Raw genomic sequence first — 26,088 nt, 5'->3', positions numbered from 1 at the left:
TGCAGCGCAGCCATTGAAGGGCAGTTGAGTGGAAAAAGCCAAACAACAAACGTTGGGCTAAAGGAGGAATGTGAACATGAAAGTGTTGCCCACTTCCTTCTCTTCCTTCTCTCCCCCTCTCTTTCTCTGTCTGGATCCCCTTTCTCACTCAGCCTCCCTCCTCTCCTCCTCCTCTTTCCTCCCTTGGGCCTTCTCCTCCTTTCCTTCCTTCTGACTGACATTTCTGTAATGACACTGTCTGAGCTCCACAGGCCCTGCCTCCATCTCATCCTTAGCTTACTGTGCGCAACATGCAGGGCCAGCTTGTCACACCGAGAGCCCGCCTGGCACGCCTCACATCTATATCAGACCACTAAATGCCAATAATGACAACTCGGCTTGATTAAGAAAGTAAGCACCCTCCATCTTCCGGGCTCCTGCGTTCTTTTGGCTCTCCTGCAGATACAGTTGTCATTTGCCAAAGGTTTTATTGGATACTCACAGACGCTCTGGTGGTCAGCCTGTTTGAGGTTTGGGATTCTGCTGAGAAGTGGGTTAAGCCCCACATCTCTTTATATTTGGGCAGGGGTATTACAGTTGTGACTGTGAGGGGGTTAGATTAAGCCAGCATTGTTGAACCCTAAGTGTGCCTGGGCTTTGCTGCTAATAATGTGCAGGCTTTACTTTCTGAAGGAAGGATGGGTGAACTGGCAGAGCAGCCTGCATCTGCTGGGTATTTCAAGGCCACAGTCATATTTATAAAAATGTTTGAAAATTAATTTATCTGCACTATTTAAGTTTGGAATGTGGCCACACACCATGAAAAACATTTAGAGGAGGCCCATTTACATGAAAAGGTTTGATCAAAGTGAAGTTTAAGTAGATGCTTGTTTTCTATACAGCTATCGACAATGTTCTGGCATGGATGCATATGCTATATTTATGCAATTGCACATGGCTTTTAATATACTTCTCTCGTGTGCTGTGTCTGCTAGCCGAGCTTCTATAATTACCACAGCCTGCAGCGCCTCATGGGGAGCATATTAACACACACGAGTGGAGGAGCAAGAACCAGAGCACATGCACAAGTCTTACAATAAGTATGTGTGTGTGTGTGTGTGTGTGTGGCTATGGTTGCTTGAGTGTGTTTGCATTATCTCCAGCCTCTAATGTGTGCATCTGTAGAATATTACATGAATAACAGTGATGCACAGTTTATGGTAGATCATGATATAATGTGTTTTTATGTATCCAATAGTAATGCTTGTCTAATGCAATAGGGATAATTTCCCTAAATCAGTCACAAGGTATGAGTGTGCAGCGTGCACCACGTGACCAAAACAAACTGGAGCAGCAGCAAGTGTAAAGAGGCAAACTGTATTTAGACTGTAGCCTGACTGATACAGATTTTTTTTTTTTTTTTTTTTAATTCAGTGGGTTCAACAAAGCAAGAAATTTGAAGATTTCACGTGGGCTTGAGGAACCTGGGGTTTGTTTCTGTATGTTCTAACATCTTACAGACAAAATAATTAAACAGCTAATTTATTGCTTGAAAAAACAAATTACTTGATTAATCAGTGCTGAAAATAATTCATAGTTGCCGCTCTAAACACAACATAAGGAGACATTTTTTAGATTTATTTATTTGTTTTAAGAACTGTGACCAAGAGACTGTAGTGAGGATTTGCTGAATCTCAGGCAGACCACCACCACTGCGGCCCCACACTCTTTCTTACATCCTTGTTCTAGGGATGTAGGAAGAGGTGGTGAAGTGTATGTAAACATGACATCCCAGCATGCGTTCAATTCCTCCCACTTCTGTAATTCTCTTTAGTGAAATAATTAGAAGCAAGACGGCTGAAGAGCCTTGGTAACATTTTGTGTTATCTAAGCCTGGCTGCTGTGTTCTGCATTATAGCTCTGCACGCAATCCCATAAATCACGCTCAGGATTACCAGGTGCATACAGTTAGGAGGGAGGACAGCAGAGCCTGGCTTTCTGTCTGCTGCTCATCATCTGTTTGCTCCTGTAGTCGACTCTGAACTCATGATAAAGAGGGAATCAGGATAGATGGATTGTTGGTGCGGTGCGGGCAGAATCCTCCGGGAGTGTTGAACAGTCATTGTTATGTAATTTCCTCTCAGCGCGGATTGGTCAGGCTGTGGGTTGTTGGTGGGCTCAGCATGGTAATCTCACCAGCATTATCTGTCTCCCAGAATCAGTGGTTGTTGTGTGCAGGACTCACTCATCCATGCCTGCCTTTGTAAAACCAACCAATCAGCCAGGCCAGGCTATTTCTGTCTTCTGTTTTAGCCAAACAGGTTTGCCCTTGTGCATGAAGTCAAAATGCTCAGGACCAGTCTTTTCTCGACTCATCTGACCTCCTCCTTCCATTTACTAAATGCCAGACTATGCAAACTGTATAACAGATATATAAAATGTGATACCTTCATTTTATGGAGTTTTAAGCTGATCATTGTATTTTACCCCCAATGCATATAATACCTAAGCACCTGTCTGTGGACGACTGGACATCTCCTCAAAAGTGAAGCCAAAACATTTCAGTTAGCCCCTGGTGGCTGACTGCAGTATAGGCCATAAACTCCAGCCCTTCCATGGTATACACAAAATAAAAAGAAGGTTTCTGTCATTTAGGTACTTCTTATCATGCTGATGTCTGTACATTTTCCTGAAGTATGGTTTTACTTAGTAACTTGATGCTATAAAAAGGGGGTGTGGGATTGTGATCAATGGCTCTGATTGAGTCGGGCGAGTGTATGGGTGGGATGTTAATTGTGCCACTCCACACTGACGAACAATCGCTATCGTTGTTTAGCAGGACTGTTGTTTATTTGGCATCACTCATTTCTGTGATTGCAGTTAGCTCTTATTCATGTGGGCTAACAAACTAACTTAGTAAGATGCTGGTTCTTTAAAATGGAGGAAAAAAAGTTAGTAAATTTGACTTTAGCCAAGGTTTTCTGTGGCTGTCTCACCAGCTTCTTTACCTCAGACCAAGACAGTGCCAACAACAGACCTTGAACCAGTCAGAGTGGCTGACAAAGCCTTTTATTGACAGTTTGATTGCTTTGCACACTGTTTCCAAGTTTATCACACTGATTTGGAGGTTGCTGGTTCAGGCTCTCTCTGGCCTGCATTGACTGCAGTCACACCAGGTAGACATGCCTGACCTGTATTATTGTAACCACACTAACAACTCAAGTATTGTAGTGGACTAGGATTATAGATGTGGCCACTTTACCTGGGTATTTTTTAATTATTCAAATTAAAGCGTAAAAATCTCTAAAACTGAAAAAAAAAAAACATGTAGAATTTGTCCAAAAATGAACACTTCATCTGGCCTTAAAGCATGAAAATCCCCCAAATTGGAAGTACCAGGATTTCATCTGACAGGAAAAGTTAACTATATTTTTCTTCACTGTAAATAACTTTATCATTGGTACAGATTTTATGGCAAATACTTGCTTACTTTTTGAATCACTGATGGTGATTGGTAGAGATTTTTGTGGTGACATTGCTAGGTCTGACTACGTCCTCCGCCAGTGACTGTATCAACATGTTATGTCTCATAGGATGTTGTGTGATAGCAACATACCTGAACGTGTCAGCAGACTGAGCAGGCCTCCATGGAAGTCTTATTTATTTGTCAGTAATCATAGCTGAGCGCGTGGGTCGGCGTGTCTGCCCGTGGCCGCTGTTTGCGATGGCAGATTGGAAAGGTAAACCACTGTAAGCTCGTGTGTGCGATGATGCTTTTTCTCTTATTAATGCGGGGGACACAGGAGCTGTCAGTGCTGCTGTTCCACTGCTGGTGAAATAGTAATGAGTGTGTATAACGGAGCTGAGCCAGTGTGGTTTACAGCTCTGTAGTTCTTGGAGGTGAGGCCAGGGCACATGGAGCACTGACTGGCTGTACATCTGGTCCGTGTGCCGGTGATGGAGACAGAACAGGAGGCTTTGGCCACCGCTGGAATAAAAGTAATTGAGGTATTGAGGTCAGACTCTTTTATATCTTTGGTTTGGAAATGTTAAAGAAGCGGTCTGGAATTTATTTGACCACGTAGGTCATCTAAACCCTCTGAAAACTGAGAGAAGGGAAGTGAGTTTATTATTATATATTTGTTTTATTTGTGAAATATTATGGGAATGATCATGGACTTGACACTGACCTCAAAGACACTGCTTGGATTACTGTTGAAACTAGGGCTGCAACTAATGATAACTTTCACTGTCTGCACTGTCTGTTAATCTGCATACCATTTTTTCAAATTCATTGATTAATCATTTGGTTTTATGAAATACCAAGCAGCAGTGAATAAATGCCCATCCCACCTTCCCAGAAAAAATATTCAATTGACAATGATACATGATGAAGAAAAACTGCTAATAAAGCTGGAATCACAATCTTTGGCATGTTTGCTTGAAAAATGACCGAAAGGATTAATTGATTATAAAAACAGTTTAGCTTTTTTTTTCCCAGCAAAGCACCAAGCATTTACAGGTTTTATCGTCTTTTATTTGTTCTGTTTTATAAGGCAAATTATTAATTTCTTATTCAAGAAAATGTCAGATTAATCAATCACGTAAATGATTGCTAGAACAGTTTTCTTCCTCTGCTGGATGACTCATGCACTTTGTTACAAATAAATCTTGAAGAAGATTTATTTCAGTTTTATACACTTTCTTGTAAGAGTGACACCATAACACCTTACTGTATGATAAAGACACAGTTATGATACCATTCATTTTATGTTGTAGCTTGACAAAATTGTGAGTGGCAGTTGATCACTTTCAAGACTTTCAACATCCCTGTGGCAATGACACTGCAAATTTATAAAAGTTTGGAGGAGGTGTGTTGGGAGCACCTGAGAGTGTTGGTGATTTCTGTTTTGTTTTCTCACGATCACAGTACCTTCTTAGAGATCTTTTTATTTTGTTATTGATCCTGTGACGCAAAGACAGTGGTCATTTTTTTTTCGAATCTTTTCATTTCAAGTGAAGACTCCAGTATGAACATCACTGTACTGGCAGGCAGTTTCTACCTGAGGAAGCTGTGATCAAAGTAGAAACAAATAAGCTCAGATTTCAGCTGCTCTGCTCACGCTCCAAAGTTATTTGAAACTTTTAATTAAAGTTAAATGAATTAAATTATCCTCATAAAAATTGGAGGACGGAGGAAATACAATGAACTTTAAGCTTTGATGTAGCTCACAGTATCTTAATTCAGTTGTTAACTTGTTAATAATGCATTTTAATTATATGAGATAGTCCTAACAAATCAACGCTGCTTTAATGTGTTTAATGTATAAATGCAGTCAGTATTCATTAATGGGAATTTAAATGCTCCAAAATTTATGAGTGGAACAATGTATAGAAAAGGATTAATTGCTGGACAGATCTCATTAAGTGGGCTTTTATTTTTTTTTCTAAAACTTGTGAGATGTTCAGGGTGAAAGGGGTTTTCACTGAAGTGCCATCTCTAAGGAAGCCCTTAAATTGTACAACCACAACTGAGTTTGCTGTTGTAGCTTTAAAAGTTTTTCTTTTCCATTTAAGAATACTTGGTTAGAGGTGTTTCTGGTTTGTTTTCGTAATACAATGTGGCTTTGCTTCTTTCCACATGAGCACGCAGGCTTGTGATCTGCTGACCTTTGGAATTTGGGCCATAGAGCAGAGCTTGATGTTCTCGCTAAGCAAACAGGTCAGGAATTTGAATTCGCTGCTGCTGTGGATATCTGATGTCTCTCTCTCTCGCTCTCGCACGCTCTTTGTCAATATTTAACCAAAGCTTTATTTTTGGGAATTCCCTTACTGTGTTTTTTTTTGTGTATGCAGTGTGCTTGTTTACAGGAGAGTGTCTTCAGAAACATAGCAAGAATAACAACTTTGGTTCTCACCCACTCATGTTCTCTTCGGGGCCAGAAGAATGCTTGACATTGTGTTAATAGGGACTTTGTATCACAAAGGTGCAGTTTTAGCAGATCCAGCAATTAGCCTGCACACTCACCCTTTAGAGCCAGCATCCCCGGCCATCTGCACCGTGACTCATTTGACTGTCATTTCACGCCATTTATAGGCAGTGTTTGGACACCTCTGCCTCAACCGCGCCCCGGGATACCAGACCTTCTCCTCTGGCAGTGTCCCCCGCAGGGGTGCGGCTTGAGGTCGGAGATTGGACAATGCTGCTCTAATATCCCAGCCCCCTCACTCTCCATGCATCATTACATTCCTACTACTCCCCCTGCCCCCCGACCCATCGTCTTCCCCAGAGGTTTGGGCCTGAAATGAGAGGACGGGGTGGAGCATCTGTTCCCCAAGCCTTTCCTTTCATTTGCAGGCCCTCCCTCTCAATCAGTCTCTTTTAATACCCACTCTGGTCTCAGGCAGTCTCTGCCATCACCCCTCTCACACGCACACATATATACTGTACTCTACAGACAGACCAATACACCATCAGTATCTACCTCCTGTCTGTTGCACCCTCTTTCCTCATAGGTCTTTGGATTGTCTTTTAAGTCAGTTTCTTCATGTCAGCCTGGAAATGTTGTAGAAATACTGTGCTTTGCTAGCACTCCACTTATGCATTGTGGTTAAAGTGCATCATCTTTATTCATTTTAGTCTTTAATCTGTAATGTTTAACATGTCACTCACCCATATGAACTTCTTTCCCTGCTCTGTGTGTGTGTTTGTGTGTGTGCAGGTGAAAAGCAAGACGGAGCCAAACCTGAGCCCACATTGCGCTCAGCAGACCAATGAGATGCTCAGAAACCACCTGACAGGTCAGTACATGTGCATAAAAGCACACACACAAACACACAAATGAATGGGTGAATAAAGAGTGCAAGTGCGAGATATTGTGAGAGACATTAAATGACCTTTTGGGGGAGAGAAAAGAACGGTTCTTGTGTCATTCTGGCTCTGACCTTTGGGTTTTTCTCTGACTGTCATAGCTCTTCAGCCCTGAAGCTCAGGTGGTTTGACTTGATATTTTAGAACTCAAAATCAGAAAATTGTCCAAACTCAGCTGATATTAATCAACAAGGTCACATAGAAGGAGACTGAACTGCAGAAGGAAACTTCTTCCTTTTCCAAGAGAAATCACCGCTATGCAAAGCATTTACACCCTGTGACAAAAATGGAAGTTTATCACCTTTGTTGACTCTATAATGTGTTTAGGACTTTTGAACTGATGCTAACATGCTACATCTCTATGCTAAACTGTTATCATGCATCACAAAACACTGACTTCTATTTGGGTCGCAGAGTGAAAGCACCAATCAGTAATTTAATCAGAAAGATTTTACCTTCCAAAAACGTATTCCTTTTTGTATTAAGACAGCATTTATAAAGGATTGATATGTTGCAAATAATTTCATTACATTTCATTAATAAATGATTTACTAATGCTTTTTAGATCAGTTATAAGTCATTAATTAATTAAAAAAACATTTTTTTGGTTGCCACCAATATTATCTCAGAGGAGGATGAAGAAGAAGAGGAGACTATTCTGTGTCACTGTAATGGTTTATAGGTTATCTATTAATCATTAGTAAATGATTTGTTAACCATCAGTAAAACCATTAGTTACAACTTCTGAACAGTAACAGTGCCTTATTGTGGTAATTGTAATTCTTTAGCATCATATTGGGGCTGCAAAGGATGCATTTTGTGTTGCCACTATACAAAACTATAAAGGAAGATAGTTTGTAATATGTTTGGTACGGTGTTTTAAAGAAAGCAGAGAGTAGCAGTGTATTGAAGTGAACATGCACATATGAATTGTGTCACAAAGGAAGAACCCAGACCAGATTAAACGTGCAGTTATACTGGAGATGCTGATACAATTGGCATGGAGAGAACCGATCACTGATTTAGAACAAAGGGATTTTCTCTTGTGCAGAAACAGTCTGTCCTACTTACAGAGAGACGCTACCACAGCCTAACCTGCTGTTCCCGGCTGGTTTTGCTTTGAAATACACCCCCCTCCCCTTCCCTCCCCGCCCACCCCTTCTTCTCGTCTCCTCTCCTCTTCATCTCTCTTTGCTCCTCCTCTCTGAGTCTGTGCAGAAAGCTCCACCCTCCCCTCCTCTGCTCTTTGAGCCGCGTCCTCTCTGCGTCAGACAGCTCCATTCATGAAAAGTGTGACGTGAGCAGGTCTTCAGCGACCCGGTGACGCTGCCGCCCACCCACTCACTTTACAGGTGCTGCGGGACTTAGAGGAATGCCTGTCACTCTCCAGCTTCTGTCGCCCTGGTTTTCTTGCTGTTTCTTTCTTGGATCCTGACCGTCAGTTCAGTCTTTCTCCCCCGGCTTTTTTTTTTTTCTCCCATCCCTGCCTCAGAGCTGGAATGAATCTGAGCTCTGTCTGCTGTGAGTAGTCTGCTGATGCTGTGTCTTTGCTGTATATTTGAGTGTGATGTGGAGGTTCTTCTCCTCCTCCTGTTTGTGTGTATGATTTCTCTGTGGTGTTTTCTTTTACTGTGCATGTGTATATGTCTGCAAAGAGACATTCGTATGTCTGTATACATGTGCTGTTTTGCATGTGGATCAGCTGTCAGTGTCTGTTCAGTAGCAGTGCTGCAGGAGTGTGTTGAGCGGCCGTGCGTCGGTGCGTACAGGAGCTATTTTAGGCTCAGTGGTGATGCTGCTGCTGCTTTTTGATGCAGTACTTCTCTGTGCCCTCTGAAGGACAGGTTGAGATGTAGGAAAAGGTATAGACCAGCGGAACCCACACTTCTGAGGCATTACAGCACTGGTGGTCAGAGAAGAAAGACTTCCTGGGGCACATGTGTATTGTGCACAGCCACAGGCAGTTCTGTATATGCACGTACACAAATCACACTCACTTTCCTTTCACAGTCTCTCATGTTCTCTTACTGAACTCTGCCTCTCTCAGTTTTCCACATTCCCTCTGTCTGCCTCACCATCTTCGACTTCTCTCCCCCACTTTGCATCCTCATCCATCTCTTTATTTACTCGGCTTGGCAGCAGGAAAGCTCTGTGTGTGCCCACCTCTGTCCTCTGCTACTAAGCATGTTTATGTAACTGCACAGGATGAGTAGTCGGCAGCCGGCCTTTGGAGGAGAGGAGGGGGAGGAGAGGAGAGCTCCATCCATCCATCCTTTTTCCACAGAGTGTTTAAAATAATGGCTGCATACTCATGTCCAAGAAGAGTTTGTCTTTTGGGTTTCCTATATAGCGTCTGACTTCAGCTGTTTGGGGCACTAGATTTAATATTTAGATGTGCTTTAGGTGCATGTTGTGGTTATTTTAAGAGCAAGTAGGGAGAGCGCTAATAGAAGCACTAATGTGTATTGATTTCCCAGCTTTCTGCTGTGGAACAGCAGAAGAAATAACATATAGTACAACACCCACTTCCTCTCACATGTTCGTGCACATTTTCTTTGCTCTGCAGATTTGTGCACTTTTAAATTGCAGCCATTAAAATGGTGTCAGTCACAGCCAGTCTCCTGCAATATGCGTGTTTGTCTGTTGTGTCACTTCTTGTGTGTCTGTCTCCCTCCTCAGCCCTTGTTGTTGGCAGACCAAGCAGGCCGTCCCTATTAAAAGAGCACAAGGGGGATTGTTGTGGCAGCAGCTGCTCTGGTGTGCAGTGTTGAGCGTGTGTGTGTGTGTGTGTGTGTGTTGCTGTCTCCTGGCCGTGCAGGGCAGACAGGCCCAGTTCACATGGAGCCGGCTCCTCTTGTGTCCTTTGTTGTCGCTCTGGGAGTCTTTCCCATTGGAGCGTGGTCGGTACAGTATCGTGCCGCAAGCAGCCGCAGCAGCAGCAGCAGAATAGCAGCTTCTCTTTCTCCTTTTTTTTTTATCTCTGTCTCCCATTCATTTTTCTCTGCTACAAATTTTCATCTCCCATATTCACATGCCCCCCATATTCTGTCTCTCCCTAATCTCCTTTTCTTCCTCTATTTTTCTCTGAGCCATTCTTTCCCTCCACTGTCTCCTTGGCCCCACCGTCCCTTTCTGTCTGTTTGCATTCATCATCTATCCGGATGGATCTGGTTAGTATTCATGATTAGACCTCTGTAAAGGTTTATCGTTAAGCATTACTGGGAACAAAGGGTCTGCCTGATTGAAAAAGGCCAATATTAAAGCTTTCTGACCTTTTTCAGAGGAGAGTATGCATGATAGTTTCAGATTTCAGAAGGCCGTGTGTCCTGGTTGCAGCGCTGGCTGCAGCCTCACTGAGAGGCTGGGAGACTGAAGCTGGAGGGAGAGTGTGTGTGACGTGTCGATGGCGCACACTCTTTTCTTCAGTTATTTATTTTCTCCAATTCTGGCTGGTACCGGCTGAGGCTATTTGAGGCACAAGTTATGTGTGTGTGTGTGGTTGGAGTGCTAATGATTGTTAGCCATGTTAACCCCATGTTTGAATTTGAATGTGTACTTAAAGAGGATGTTGTTCAGCCATAGTCTGCTATGAATTTGGTTTGATGAGCTCACTGACAAAAAAAGGGAAACTACTCAGTCAGACATTGATGTTTTTGAAGAAGAAACCGAGGCGTAGCTGTTTTTGTTTTTACACACTCTTTCATCCTCCTATCAGTCAGCTTTCTCTGGCAGTTTCATTCATCCACCTTACAGCCCTCCTCCTCCCCCTGTGAAATCCAGCCTTCACAACAAACCATTCATATTCCACTAGATCCCACCTGGCACTTTCCCTTTGGCTTCAGCAACAGCTTTGACCTTGTACCTATTTGCCCAGCAACACCAGTCAAAAACCCGCACAGGCATTTAGGCGGGCAGGGATTATTGTTCTATGGCCTGCTTTCCCCTCCAGCCACCGCCAGGTATTTAAGTCAGCCCAGGTGAGTCACCAGAGGGAGTCAGAATATGAAGAACGAAGGATTATAACAAAATGTCAGCCGTGTGATGGCAGATGCCTGAATGCTGTGCCAGAATTTGTTTATTTCCCCTTCCACCCCTGCGCTTGCACCAGCAGATTATTACTTTCACCCACCTACAGCAGGCTGTCCAATCCCCTCTGGCAGGACTCACGGCCATGGTAGCAAGGGAAAGCTGATTTCGACATCGGCCCACATCCCGACAATCAAATCAGGACTGGGCAGCTCTGTTGGCAGAGTCATATTTCCGAGGTCTCTGTATTTGATGTTCGTTTTGCTAAATGCATCATAATTTTGTGTGCTTCAGTGACAAGAAACAAATGAACAGTATGTTTCCAGATTTCTGTTATATAACAATGTTTACTTACATAGTGAACTACATAGTGAAAGTCCATAGTCTGCATTGACCAGGGAAACACATACAGATAACAGAGTGCAACTGTTCAGCTGTGACCCAGAATAACAGACAGTCACATGTGTAGTTCAGACCACAGAGACTCCTGAGCTGCTGATGAGAAGAGACTCTTGTGTTCGTCCAAGCTATTTGGATTTTATGCTCTAAACTTCCTTTATTGCTTCCTTGAGGTGCTCGGTGGAGACGAGCGCTGCTCTCACCATTCATTTTTTGCTCCGTTTGTTTCGAGAAAAGGAGGTCAGGAGGGATGGAAACGGTCTGGAACAGGTATTTATCTTCCCACCCAGCAATGGGCTCTGCAGGATAAAGCGATGGAGCAGACTAGTCAACTGGATCTTGGCAGTAATTGTGAAAAGGTTTGACCCTGGTTCACTGTGTCGTAGTCATGTATATCTGCATGCCTTAGCTGTCTGAGGATATGAAAGTCAGATTTTTTTTTAACCCCCAAGTGCTGGACAAGTGTTGAGTATCTGGTAGCTCGTGAGGCTGAGATTTGTACCCATCTTATATGTGGGTAACAAGTTATAATATGTACTTTGTTGTTCAGAAAAGGCCATTATATTCTAACTATTTAAAAATAATAAATACCACTGTTGCTCTTATTTAAGACACCACACAACTCTGCTTTCCCTTTGGGTTTGGAGGCTTTTGGCCTCTTCAAACCTGAGTGTTGGATGATAGTGAGTGTGACTGGTAGCAGAAGGTCAGGATGGATGCTGTGTTGACATGGTAACGTGTGAATGATGAGGTGGGATAGGGGCTAAATTGGTTCTTTGTTGGTGGCGCAGCTGTCACCTAAAGGGAGGTTCCCCCTGTGGGGCCCAGCAGGGCTTCCCTTAATGAGGAGCAGAGTGATGGAGACACAGATGCCACTGGTGGTGCTGTGTGTTTGTGAGTGTGAGCATGAATTCGGTGTGTATGTCTGTATATGTTAAAGGTCTGTCTGTTGCTACATTAATATGGGGAAGGTCCAGCTGCTTTTGTGAAGGTGCAGTATATTAAAACGCAGTCAAAACAACCACACTGGCATTAGCTCAGTGCCAGAAAAACTGCCTTCCCCAGTGGATTGCTGGGAGTAGTGGGATTATTGGACCCTGCCAGACACGCCTCAGGCATGTGTGTGCTTGTGTGTGAACACATGTGTTCTCTGAACCTGATCCCCCTGCACCACCAGCTGCCGTGTACACACACATATACAGAGATGGTACAGTAACCAGTGAGGTCTTCCTCTGCCAGTCCTGCCTTGCACCTTGTGTTCCTATACTAAATATATACTTACCATAATGCATTGTCCTACTGGGCGTTGACATTAGATCACCTTTAGAGAGGTAAGAACTGAAAGGAAGTGTGTAGAGGATATATGGAGGGGGAGGGCTGAATAGGGTCTGTGTTTGTACAAGCTTGTCTCTAGAGCCCTGTAGAGGGATTAAAGGATCAGCTCCTGATAATTTCTCTCTCTCCCTCTGTAGTTCTCTCTCTCTCTCCCTCTTTCTTCATTTCATCCTTCTGCTAAATATCTGCATTGTGTCCTTCTCTGAAGTGATATATACTTTATACAAACATGTAACAGTGTTTTTTTTTTAACATCGGATGGACGGTCAGCCTGTCCTTTTGTCCAGCCATGGTCACTTGGCTGGGTCAATTCTGTAAATAAATGACTGTGTAAATGAAACCTTGGGCCCCTTCTTGATCAGGCGCAGCCATTATTCATGGGACTCTATGCTTATAGAGATCTTCCATTAGAGATTACTGGGAGAGAGCGAGAGGTCTGTTTCCTATTCTTGGTGTCAGATGAAGATGCATAGACTCAGTCCAGATTCCGCCTGTTAGGAAAGACAGGAGGAGACAGACAGGGCAGAACGAGTACAAATGGCTGAAAATTTTTAAAAGGCTGAAAGGCATCAGATTTTCTGTCAGGCTGTGCTCCGTGGTGATTATGCAGGCAAGATAATTACAACGTTTTAGTTGGTTTATAGAAGTTACTGTGCATTCAGGCTTGTGTCCTCACGTGCGTGTTTCCATCCAGCTGACCACATCCACCCACGGCAGCCCACGTCAGAAGTCCAGCTCTGAGAATCGTCCGTGGGGTGGAATTACAGCGCGGGCCTCTACTTGCACAGCTCGATTGTCTCTGCTGTGGAAGGGACGGATTTATTGGATACCTGAGAGAGCATTCTCTCCTTCCCCTGCACTCTCAGCAACCTGCTTAGAGACAGGCCTGCATTATAGATGAGCTCCTGGCAGCCACCACACTCTCACAGCGCTCAGGTTACCTCCAGTCGATACACACAGATACACTACGTGCATTCGCACAAACATGGAAGCAGCATTTGTGTGGGCCAGCAGGCTAGGAGGCATGTAACTGTGAACATCTCCAGTTTGAGCCCTGTCACGAACCTTGGATGCACATCTTCTGCCTCTCTCTTTCACTGTCTTTTCTGCTCTTCACTCTATTGTTAAGTATCCAAAAAAAAAGGCAAAATACTGAATAACAAATGCGTAATTGAAAACACGTTGAGGCCCGACATCCAGGCTAATGTGGTGGCTTTGCAGAATTTCAGCATCAAAGTTATCTGCATCAGCGGGATCAGGGCTTGATTGTACTCTGACCTGTGCCAAGTGGAGGAGCTGTGCGTCCATGGCAGCGCTCCCCACAGAGGGCAGCGTAAACAAAGTGTGTTTCGATTGGACTTAATGACTCTCCTCTCCCCGTCAGGAAACTTCCACGTAACGCAGAGCCAACTCACTGCTCTGCCTGACTGTCTCCTCCTTCCTGGACTTTGATCTCCTGTTCCCGACTGTACACACTGTACAGTCTCTCACTATCTCCCCCTCACTGTGTCCTGCGATTTTTATTTTCTGCTGGCCCTTCAAACTTGATTGGATTTCTGAGGCTGTGTCCTCATGGGCTTAAAGTAGAAAGAACTCAAGTGTCATTTTCACAGCGATTAATTCACTACTTTGTGCTGCTTTTTTTTTCTCCTTTTTTTTTGCCCACATTGGTAAAGGAGCACCTTCAGACTGTGTGCTATAAAGCGGCCTCTGAGTATTTACTCCAGGATTGTCTCGTTTTTCAATAAACAAAAACTTAAGCGGACAGAAGAATTTGATGTGAGATGTTATAATCATGCAAAATACTATGCATAAGTGCCTCAAAACTATTATTAGAGTTCAGTAGATTGACAGAAAAAGAGCTGCACATTTTCTTAACTACATCTTTGATATGAAGCATAGCATTTTTTTTGCTAAACACTGTTGGTTGTAAAGTGCAGGGTTTGCGTCATAAGGTACAAATAGGTAAACAGTCAGTAGCCAAGGCAGGATTACCCAGGTCTACCCAGGGCCCCCAGATCCCCAGGGGCCCCAAAAGCCAGATTTACTCCATATTATTTGAGTCTAGATAATCTGATTAATCACAGATTTGTCAGATATTTGTACCACTGAAGTACAGTATCTACAATGACAGTCCCAGTCTTGAAGAGAGACTGTGTGGCTCAAAATATAGTTTTAAAACCCTGTTTGTTTATATCATGCTCATTTGCTGTGAAGTATTTTATGAAGTTGCTTCCTTTTTTTTCCTGTGTCAAGTCATTAACAAACCTCAGGCAAGGTAATGTTATTCCATCATAGAAATGTTCACACATTTCTGTGTTGCGTTATTCAGTTGTTAACCTCTACATGTTTCTTTTTCTCTGCTGTTCATACAGCTGGTGACAGGCGATGAGACTTCTTGCTTATATTACTGACAGCCAAACCTGTTTGCCTGATTTTTCTGAGCCATCAACCTCAACATTGTATGGTCTTCATCAGCCTCTGTAGTTGGACTGCTCGTTTATCACATGACCACACTTCCACACTTAGGTCACATGACGACACCTTAGCCTATTTCTTGTCCCTTCCTTGACCCTGTTTCAGTGGTGTCTTGTGTGACACTAACAGGCAGATTAAGATGGTATAGATTCTCTTCTGGTGGTTGAGTGACTGAGGAGAACTAGTATGTTTTCTGTGCAGCTGGTTATGGGTCTGTGGCAACAATGTCCAGCCCTGCTGGTGAAGCAGTGAGGATGGGCTGTGTGTGCCAGATGTTTTGCTCTCAGTAGTCCTAATACACAGGAAGACCTTTAATCCCTGCTATACTGTTACTGTTTCACAGAGATCACAGAAAAGCTGAGGTTGTGTGTGTGATCTGTTTAGTCCAACTGTTTCCCAGAAGTTTGTCAGAAATCCATTATTTACATCTATTCTGCAGTGTCTTTCATTTAGCACTGATTTAAAGCCTTTCTGAAATTCCTGATCTGCTCCACTCTGCATTGTTTGCATTGTTTGTAAGCTCTCTCGATCCCAGATCAATGAGATAAAGTCAGAGGATTGCAGTTACAGTTATAATCGTCATGTCAAAGGTGTCTACAATCATCCAAATGGATTCACCTTAGCTTTTATTTTAATCTGCATTTCATTTTATAGGTCCTCTATAATTTAGTTAACCCATGCCTCTTTCTCATTGTGTATCTCTCCCCTGCAGGTGATTTTCAGCATTCAGACAAACGGGTGTGTTAGGACGCGCCTCACTCATCATCACTGGGCAGCCCATGCACATGCATGACACCATGGGTAGCTCCCCCGAGGTGCTGTCGTGGACTTCCTGCCCCAGTCTGCTGGTGGGCAAGCTGAAGGAGGAGCTCAAACTCACCGTGGTTGGGGACGCCATGAAGAAATCAAACTCACCCAACTCCCAACCCCAGCCTCCTCAGGCCCCTCCCGCTAATTTACCTCCTCAGATTATCACAGACCTGGCCCCGCCGACACACTTGCCCGTTCCCCTGCAGACGCTGCAGACGCCTGGTCAGGATGAGGAGTCAATGCTGGGGGGTATAAGTCCCCCAAACACGGCACTGAGCGTGGACTCGACACGGAGCGAGGGTGGCCACTTTGACAACAGCGTGCTCCAGCTGCAGGAGCAGGACCATGAAGAAGCCGGGTCGCCGGCGTCTTGTGAGCACGGCGGGTGTGGCAGTGGGATGGATGAGCAGATGGGAGAAGGGGACTGTCCCATGGACCACAGTGGAGAGGGGAGACAGAGCCACCCTCATCACCCTGACGACATCAAGCTACACTTCCAGAGAGCAGGGCCTGGGTCGGGGGGCTTCTTAGAAGGGCTCTTTGGCTGTCTTCGGCCAGTCTGGAACATCATAGGAAAGACATACTCGACAGAATACAAGCTACAACAGCAAGGTTAGCTCTTGGGTTTTGTCTTTCTGCACGGCATCAGTTCAGGACACTAAATGCTCTGTGATTCCGATGTCCCTGTCTCTTTAAGACTTCTGGAAACTTCAGATTCCCTCCTGTTTCTCCTAATGTAGCCTGAAACCGTAATTCATTATCCACCCTTAGCTTCACTATTTTGCTGTTGTGGTGAAGCTGTACAGCTGTCAGTTTTCACTGAGGTCATGGTAAAAGGTAGGCTCACCTTGCTGAACAGGCTGGACACACAGGATACGAGTCGAGGTCAGACAGAACTGGGCTGGGCCTTGTGGTTGGTCAGCTAATGTTCAGATGTAGATTTTAGCAGCATAGCATCTCCTCTATGCTGTTTATAGCTATATATAGCAAGGATGGAATAGCAAATGACTCATTGTTTTAATATCATAAGACATTTATAGCATTTAGCACAAGGCCTTAGGTTTGTTTTTTTCTTAGTATGACTAAGTCATACAGTAATTATTGCTTACTGTGCTTTTGTGGTTGTGCCTCATACTGGATCTGTACCTCTGATATATTCTCAGTTACTAAGTGAGAATGAAAGGAGAGGTGATAGCTGATAGGAGAAGTATTTTGGTTTGTACTGGTTTAATTCCTCAAGTAAAATTTTCACTTCTTAAAAGAATAGTTTGGTATTTTCATTTTCACCTCAGGGAGGACCGCAACTTGTTCTTAAAAAACAGTTCAGTGGATTAAACAAACAAACAAGATATAACCTATTAATGAAGGAGCTTTAAAAGGGAGGGGTGGCCCTTTTTTCCAGTCTTTGTGCTAAGGTAAGCTGAACAGCTGCTTACTGTAGTTTCATCTATTTATACAGACTACAGACATACAGACTTGAGACGGATATGAAAGTATGCATCTTAATCTCAGCAAGAAAGTGAATAAATCCCCCAAATTTTGAACTGTTCCTTTAAAGAGCAAACGTGACAGCACAAAACATTGTGCTGCTGTCATATTGACAAAATGCCATTTACCTGTTTCCAGACATGTGGGAGGTCCCGTTTGAGGAGATTTCGGAGCTACAGTGGCTGGGCAGCGGTGCACAGGGGGCTGTGTTCTTGGGCAAATTCCGTTCTGAGGAGGTGGCCATCAAGAAAGTGCGCGAGCAGAAGGAGACTGACATTAAACACCTGCGCAAACTCAAGCATCCCAACATCATCAGCTTTAAGTAAGTCTGCAACCACTACACCTTGTTTGTCGCCGAGTCCTGTTTTGCATGGTTGGCAGACGCTGGGTTTGTCCATTGGTCTATAAATATGTTTCCTGTGTTTTATCCAACCCAGGGGTGTGTGCACTCAGGCACCGTGCTACTGCATCATCATGGAGTACTGTGCCCAGGGCCAGCTGTACGAGGTGCTGAGGGCGGGGAGGAAAGTGACCCCCAGGCTGCTGGTGGACTGGGCCTCAGGCATCGCCAGCGGCATGAACTACCTACACCTGCACAAGATCATCCACAGAGATCTTAAGTCTCCCAAGTGAGTTTATTGTTTTGCCGGTATTGTGAAATGAGAATATGATTGACTTTCTTCAGTGCTTTTTAATTCTCACTTCTGTGTACTCTGCTACTATGAAAATGATCAATCGCTAAACACCATCAAAGCAGGAGCCTTGCTTACAGTTGTTTTGAGTTACAGTAGAAATACAGCTAAATTAAATGAAAATGCTTCTGTGTGTAAAGTAGAAGAAATGTTTCTTTCAGATTTACAGGGGAGGACAGTGTGTTTTCTTGTTTTTTTTCTTTGCTATGCAGCAGCCTATTCTTAAAACTGATCTGTAAAGCTCAGGAAAACAGCTCAGCAGCCTTTTTTAAAATTTCTTAGCCTAAAGGAGCAACAACAATTCAGCCTTTCACCTCTGAATAGTCTGACATTAGCTGAAATGCCATTCTCAGAATTAATAAAAGCTAGTCTCCTTAATGTAAGAGTAAGACACAGTGTCCTATCTCATCCTCCTCTTCCTGTCTCGTCCTCTGTATGCTGTAGCCCTGTTTCTCTAATCAATATCATCATGCTGCAGCAGTGCCAAACACTGTATTAGTCAGCAGAACGAGAGCAGGCTGAATGTGCTGGAAAGGTCAGTTTCACTTGGCTAAATGAGGTGATTCAGATGCAGAAATGTGCTTTTGTAGCTGTGAGGTCTTTTAGGCTTGAATATTGATTTCAAATGCTACGAAAAGAAACTCATACCTCTTTAAAACCACTGGAGAAACTTCTGCATCAGTGTAAGTGGTTATCAGACCTGGACCGGTTGTGAAACTGCCTTACTTTAACATTAAAGGGTGAACACACATTTTTATAATAACTCTAGAATTACCATATTATAGGATTTCTGAAAACTCGTGTTAAGCTGGTCTTTTTTTTTTGTTTTTTTGATCCTCGTAGTCAAACAGTCTGATCTTGCTTATAAGTGTTTGTGCTTTCTGTTTGTGCGTGTTTCAGTGTTTTGGTCACCCACAATGACACTGTGAAAATCTCTGACTTCGGAACATCCAAAGAGCTCAGTGACAAAAGTACAAAGATGTCATTTGCGGGTACAGTGGCCTGGATGGCCCCAGAAGTGATAAGAAACGAGCCTGTGTCTGAGAAAGTAGACATCTGGTAAGTGTTTAAGTGCCACGAGTTTAAAAATAATATATTATTTTAAAAAATATAGTAGAATGTAATTTCAGGATATGTACCACCGAAGCTTGATACAGTTTAAATCTGAGACGTGATTAATTAAGTTTAAAAGTAGCGAGGACATTATTCCATTTACCGTTTTATTTGTTTGTTGCAGGTCATTTGGAGTTGTGTTGTGGGAACTGCTGACTGGGGAGATTCCCTACAAAGATGTAGACTCCTCAGCCATCATTTGGGGTGTCGGCAGCAATAGTCTTCACCTCCCAGTCCCCTCCACCTGCCCAGATGGCTTCAAAATCCTCATGAAACAAACATGGTGAGTATGGATCATGCATCAGGTGCATCATCTTTGCCCACCATTTCTGATCCCCCTGCTAAAAAGTATACATTCTCATTCAATCACGTCTCCTCCTCCTCCTTTTTTTAATTTCAGGCAGGGGAAGCCAAGAAACAGGCCTTCGTTTCGTCAGATTCTCCTACACCTCGACATTGCCTCTGCCGACGTCCTTGGAGCTCCTCAGGAGACCTACTTTAAGTCTCAGGTCTGCACTACAGCTGAAAAACACAAACAAATTACCTTCACTTTGTATTGGTCACAGTTTTATACACTTCTTAAGATACATTTGGTGTGCACTCAGAAGAAGAGTACTACGCAAGTCATAAATATTTATTTGGCCAAGAAAACAATACCATGGCACTGATAGCAATGTGGATAGTGGACAGCACTTTGACTGTGTCCGTTCATGTTACAGGCCGAATGGAGGGAGGAAGTGAAGAAACATTTCGAGAAGATCAAAAGTGAAGGGACCTGCATTCACAGGCTGGACGAGGAGCTGATCCGACGCAGGAGGGATGAACTCAGGTGTGTATGAAATGAGAGCTAGTGGGAGAGATGACGACGCTCAGGGATAAACAAGGCAATAGTAAACAGCATAGATTTGGTAACAAGTAAACAAATGCTGTAGCGCCTCCAACTGGCTGATCTGTACCAAAGTATCTGACAGACCGGCAGACAGACTACAGACAATCCTTAGTAATTGTTTATTTCAGTGGCAGTTTGCTTTTGCAGGGCTTTATTACCTTGTGTGAATAGTGTAGTTTTTCAATTGAAGCAGAAGTTGTTGGAGATTTTATTTAGCTGTATGTGCTGTACTCCTTCAGGCATGCACTGGACATTCGGGAGCACTATGAGAGGAAACTGGAGAGAGCCAACAATCTCTACATGGAGCTCAGTGCCATCATGCTGCAGCTGGAGGTCCGGGAGAAGGAACTGATGAAGTATGTAAATAAGCCTTATATCACAGTAGTCATCAGTTAGCTTCCTTTCCTCATTATCAGGCCTTACAACTACTTCCTCCTTCTCAAAGGCATTTCCAGTAACACATATTTGAAATGATTACAATGGAACAGCAAGACAACTGAAAGTATGTTCAGCTAGTCAGAAGAACAGAAGTAAATTAATCAGTCTCTGTTTTGTGTCAGTTGGTGTTCCCTAGAACAATGGGGCATTTTTGAGTCACTTCACAATCAGTTTTCAGACTTTGTTTTCACATTTCAGCCTCGGCTTCTTAGGCTTTTGTTTTTGTTGGGGTTTGACTCAAATAAATAAAAGTCTCAGGGAGTTTCTTGATTACCTTGACTTGCTGCCAATTCTTTGAACAGTTTTTTTTGCCCACCGGAATTTTCTTCCTTTTCTGAATAATTTCTTGTGTGTTTGCCAAAAAGTGAAGATAGGCATGGTCATTGTATTAAGAGTCAGATAATCTACACTGTTTTTTACAGATGTATACATACATAAAGATTTGCACACCTTGCTTGATTTCTGGATTCAAGTACAGCTCTGCGTAGAAGTGAATGTTAATGCTGTTCACAGTCAGGTAACGTTTAACTTTAATTTTGCCGTCCCTGCAGGAGAGAGCAGGCAGTGGAGAAAAAATATCCTGGGACCTACAAGCGGCACCTGGTCCGACCCATCGTCAGGTCCAACGCTGTAGAGAAGCTCATCAAGAAGAAAGGAAGCATTTCCCACAAACCTGGGATGCCCCCCACCAAAAGGTCTTAGTTAATGGAACCGTTAATCACAAAAGAAAAAATTCTCAGTTTCAGCTGCTTTGACATCAATTACCTGCAAACATTTATCTATTAAGTGTCAATTCTCTGTAAAGATGAATTATTGTATGTTCCTCTGTTCAGCTACAAGTACATAAGAAATGTCTTAAAACAAAATATGTCGTGGAGAACTAAATTCACTTAAATATGTTATGTCAATGTTGCTGAATGCATGTCTTACAGGCCCGACCTGCTTCGTTCTGATGGCATCCCCAGCGCTGACCCTCTCCCCTCTCCCTCGCCACTATCTGCCAGCCCAAAGGTCTCCACGCCTCCTGGTAAAGCCCGCTACCGAAGCAAGCCTCGTCATCGCCGCGCCAACAGCAAAGGCAGCCACAGCGAGTTCCCCGGGGTGCTGAAGCCTGTTGTTGGGGCTTCAGAAGATACTCAGTCTCTCCAGGAGCAGTCATTCCACCATCACCACCACCACCACCACCACCTACCAAAAGAGGGGCCCTTCCTCCCTTTGAAGGGCCGTGAGGAGGCTGTTGTCAACTGTGCCAACAACCTGCGCTACTTCGGCCCTGCCGCTGCCCTCCGTAGTCCTCAGACAGACCACCTGCAGCGTCACGTTTCCGGCTCCAGCCCCGATCTCATTTCCACTACCGTGGTTGCAGACACGCGACAGCGGACTTCATCCACCAGCTCCAATCCTGTGCCGGGTGCTGCCGCCGGTTCTCTGTGCCCCTGCTGCCAGGCACACCCCTTCCCTGGGTGCCTACATTGTCAGGAGACCCTGCCTGCAGCCAGCCACCCAGAGCTGCCCCACTACTCGCTTCTCAGCACCCAAGAAGGGACTCAGTGTTCTTTAGGGGCACCCAGCAAAGATCCAGCCTCGGATGGAGAGACCACAAAGACGGCAGAGCCACAGGAACAGGAGGCATCCCAACACACACATACCCTGCCCACTGCACTGCCCCACACTATCAGACCACTCAGGAAGGTAAGCACTGCACTTTTGGACCCCACTGTACATCAGGGAATTTGTTATGTGTGTGTTTGTGTCGAGCAAAGTGTTAATTTCTTCTCTTACAGGGTGGAGATGAGTCATCTGAAGAGGAAGAGGGAGAAGTGGATAGTGAAGTGGAGTTTCCAAGGAGACAGAGGTAAAGTACTGTTGGTTATTTAGTTTGCAAACTTGACCTTTAAAGTGCTGTGACACTGTTGCATCATGTGGTGCAACAACAGAAAATTGCAGACTATTTACACCAACATAACAAAAATAATGATTGTAATTTGTAATAGCAATACAAGTTCCACGTACACTGAGCAAGATATTAACCAGGCTCAAGGCAACTGCCAAACAAAAGCAGCATCAAAAATGTCTTCCCCTGCTCCCTCACAGACCTCATCGCTGTATGAGCAGCTTCCAGTCCTACTCCACCTTCAGCTCAGAGAACCTGTCTGTGTCTGATGGAGAGGAGGGAAACACCAGCGACCACTCCCACAGCGGACCCCTGGAGAGGCTGAGCGCCAGTCAGGAGGAGCACCTGGACGAGCTGCTGTCGCACACACCGGACATCCCCATCGACATCTCCACCCAGTCAGACGGCCTCTCTGACAAGGAGTGCGCTGTCCGCAGGGTCAAGACCCAGATCTCTTTGGGGAAACTGTGCTCCGATGAACACAGCTACGAGGTCAGTAGTAGTAGTGGATGTGAGGGGATTCGTTTTACATCCCAAAAAGCTATTAAGTCGGCATGTGCCAATGTTTCTCTCTCTTTTCTGTCACATTTTTCTCTCAGAATCCGCTACAGTTTGGAGACTCAGACTGTGATTCGTCAGAAGCAGAGTGCTCCGATGCCACCATTAGAAACAACAAAGTCGGGGCTCCTTCCTCGTGGTGAATCCTGCCCCAGGGCTCAGTTGTGTTTTTGCCTGGAGGCCATCGTGTCCCAATCTGCCCTGCAGAAAATACAGCAATAAGAGGACGACATTGTAAACATAGCTCCCTATAGCAAAGTCCCATGCAATCTCTCCCAGAGCCTCCCCCAACCCTTCCCTTCATGAGTCCCCACTCCCCCTCTTCTCTAGCACAGCATCCAGGCAACCCATGGCAGGGATTCCCTTTTGAATGATAATGTACAGTAGATAGTGTAACATTCATAATTTATTTTTGTCGGAGTTTTGAAGGAAAATTCTGGACCTCTGTATGTTCTCTGATCCGAACAGAGAAAAAAAAACTGACATTTTGAAACTGAGCATGGGCTAACTGTGTGTTGGGGAGAGGCTGATGACTGGATGAAGGCAGAGATGATGATGATGATGATGATGATGATGATGATGATGATGATGATGATGGGAAAGATGACGTGTTGAAGTGCTGATCCATCTGAGGCTGACAGCTGTGGGAAGTTATATCATTGCGATTGTTGGTCTCTCAGGTGACTGACGCAGACAATGAGTTTCACTACGACCCTTTTCCTCTGGCTGCAGTCGCTCTAAGCATCTCACTGTTTTAGACCTAAAAACCCCAACCAACAAGCACTCTTCTCTTACTACAGTTTGACCAACCTGCTTTACCATGAATTTACTGCGCAGAGCCCCAGAACCCCGCCTCCTCCGCTTCCATCCCGCCCCAAACAGGGAACAGGCAACTCATGGAAACAGCGTGAACACCAGCATGAAACAACCTGCCTCGCAATCTGACTTTCTCCCTCCGTAAAACCACTGTATGTGTCTAGTCATCAGGACCCCTCCCCCGCTGAACTGTCCAAGCATGTCTGTGCAGCTCGCAGAATGCAAACGCTGCCAGAAGACTGCATGAAGTGGACAAACTAGCAGAGCAACAGAGATGAAGACTCACCCGACAACTGAGGGGGGGAAAAAAAAATGACTCTTCCTCTCTGAACCTGCTCGTGCTTCTCTCTAAGACACGCCAATGTCATCGTCATCATCAATCAGATGTCATGACCAGAGTTATTGAGGGAGTCATCCGTGTGTGTGTGTGTGTGTGTGTGTGTGTGTGTGTGTGTGTGTGTGTGTGTGAACACAAAGCCCTTTCCTCCCCATTAGACATAACAGTTTCAAGTCTCATCTCAGGACTGTTTGAGGACTGTGAGGAAGTGGACTGGACCAACTATTGTATGTAGGAATGTTCTTTGAGCGGCACATATTATGGACCATGCAGGAATATTAAAAAAGGTCTTACGGATAGCCTTGATGTTCAACCCTTTATTGCTGGACATTAATGTGATATAGACATGTAGAGTGTTTTAGTTGCAATCCAGGTGCAGTATCCCATTTCTTGAAATCAGTAGGTGCAGCGTCTCCCATGGACCATTTTCTAGCAGGGTAATTTTTACTGTCTGATACATAATGTCCAAAAATGCTAATTATTTTCTGTAGTGCTGTAGTGAATATAACAGCAATAACATAGGTTGGCACTCAGGTGAGAAAGTAGTTCCTTGCTCAGGATCTGGGGCGTCTAGCTGGCTAGACACAACACAGTGACTGATGGCTAGAGGAGAGCAGCAAGTGTCAAACAGCTTATTTTAGATGCTATATTTTTCAATTGTCCCATATTTGTGAACTCGCCTCTCCAAGGCTCGGTGCTCAGGTTTTATGTTGGTGGTTGAGAGCAGGAGCGATGCATCAACAGCCACTAGATGGCAACACTTACAATGACTTACTTTGCCTTGTGTTCTTGTGTTATGTAAATGCTCTGGCTTCATCTGCTTTTTTTTCCCTACCCAAGGTCATTTATCCCATGTTTCCTATGACCGTCCAAATCCCAGAATGCCAGCAATATTATTAATAATATATATATATATATATATATATATTTTTTTTTTTTGTCGTCTTTGAAAAGGGATACTGCATCTGTGGGGGCTTTATTTTTTATCTCTGTTTGAGTGTTTGTCATTCACCCTAATGATTTTGTGGTTGAAAAATAGCCAGCTGAGGGTTGAATTTAATGATAATGATGTCAAGATGTCAGCTCAAGTGTATGCAGACGACTGAGATTATACATACAAGGAATATAAGCCAGAGTCAAGGCCACAGAGCAATTAAGCTGCTCTTGGTTTTCAACAACCTCATCTCAGTGTTAGTTACTCCTGTATATAAACATCTGTAAATGTAATGTGACCTGTTTTTGTCCTCTCTCTGTAACGTATCGCACAGCTCTGACAGAGCCGCGAGCTTTCTGTCACCGATGACCAGCCGACTGGTTGAAAATGAGCAGGAAATTCTTTAATCTGTATCACATCAGTATTGAACACTGCGGGAGGGTGTGAGTCATACAAAACCGAGTAGCACAAGGTGAATCCAAAACTGTCCTGATGGATAAATTACCTTTTTGCTTGAAAGCTTTGGAAAAGCTTACACCCGGTACTGAAAACAGCTGCTGCCTTTCCTCGAGCCTCTGTCAACCCTCTTCACTCTTGTTTACGTTTGTGTGAAATAACCTAATGTATTGAAATGAATGGGTAATCTGATCAAGCTGTTAATAACATAATCTTTCCGGCATATATCCTGTGAAGTATGATTGTTGTGAAGGTTTAATTTACATTTGATTCTTGTTTTTTTTCTTTGTAGCTGGCCTACATGATCATTGAATTAATTTATTATGAATGGATGGTAAGGTGCAGTGTTCTTTTTAATTTCAGGCAGCTTTAGACATGTTGTGACCTATGATTTCTCCTGACAAGTATTATTTAAAGGAAACACAATGAATTGGTATGGGAAGAGGACAGTGTTTGTACGTGAGAACAAAAGCATTGTCATATCACTGATTCAACAGGGGACCATTTGTCATTTAGATCATCACTGCAGATGAAGTTTTGATTTTCAGACTTCCGTGATTAGCAAGTGTTCCTAA

The 26,088-nt window shown here is 43.9% G+C and overlaps 1 protein-coding gene across 2 annotated transcripts in view; it reads left to right on the top strand.

Moving 5' to 3' along the window:
* si:ch211-45c16.2 (mitogen-activated protein kinase kinase kinase 13) overlaps positions 1 to 24,088 on the top strand; it is a 28,025-nt gene extending 3,937 nt beyond the window's left edge. The window contains exons 2-15 of one of the 2 annotated variants that reach the window (XM_041057161.1): positions 6,702 to 6,780; positions 15,801 to 16,510; positions 17,525 to 17,708; positions 17,824 to 18,015; positions 18,979 to 19,137; positions 19,316 to 19,474; positions 19,592 to 19,700; positions 19,911 to 20,020; positions 20,320 to 20,436; positions 21,070 to 21,213; positions 21,451 to 22,210; positions 22,303 to 22,373; positions 22,613 to 22,904; positions 23,012 to 24,088. In XM_041057161.1, coding sequence (XP_040913095.1) covers positions 15,868 to 16,510; positions 17,525 to 17,708; positions 17,824 to 18,015; positions 18,979 to 19,137; positions 19,316 to 19,474; positions 19,592 to 19,700; positions 19,911 to 20,020; positions 20,320 to 20,436; positions 21,070 to 21,213; positions 21,451 to 22,210; positions 22,303 to 22,373; positions 22,613 to 22,904; positions 23,012 to 23,113 — 3,042 coding nt within the window. In that variant the 5' untranslated portion in view covers positions 6,702 to 6,780; positions 15,801 to 15,867 and the 3' untranslated portion in view covers positions 23,114 to 24,088. Of the gene's footprint in view, positions 1 to 6,701; positions 6,781 to 11,088; positions 11,546 to 15,800; positions 16,511 to 17,524; positions 17,709 to 17,823; positions 18,016 to 18,978; positions 19,138 to 19,315; positions 19,475 to 19,591; positions 19,701 to 19,910; positions 20,021 to 20,319; positions 20,437 to 21,069; positions 21,214 to 21,450; positions 22,211 to 22,302; positions 22,374 to 22,612; positions 22,905 to 23,011 lie in introns of those variants that run through there. The other variant, XM_041057162.1, reaches the window with a different exon arrangement.
* Positions 24,089 to 26,088: the final 2,000 nt, after the last annotated feature.

Source organism: Toxotes jaculatrix, chromosome 15 (assembly GCF_017976425.1).
Source record: "Toxotes jaculatrix isolate fToxJac2 chromosome 15, fToxJac2.pri, whole genome shotgun sequence".
Taxonomy (NCBI): Eukaryota; Metazoa; Chordata; class Actinopteri; family Toxotidae; genus Toxotes; species Toxotes jaculatrix.
This window is presented reverse-complemented; position numbering and strand designations above follow the sequence as displayed.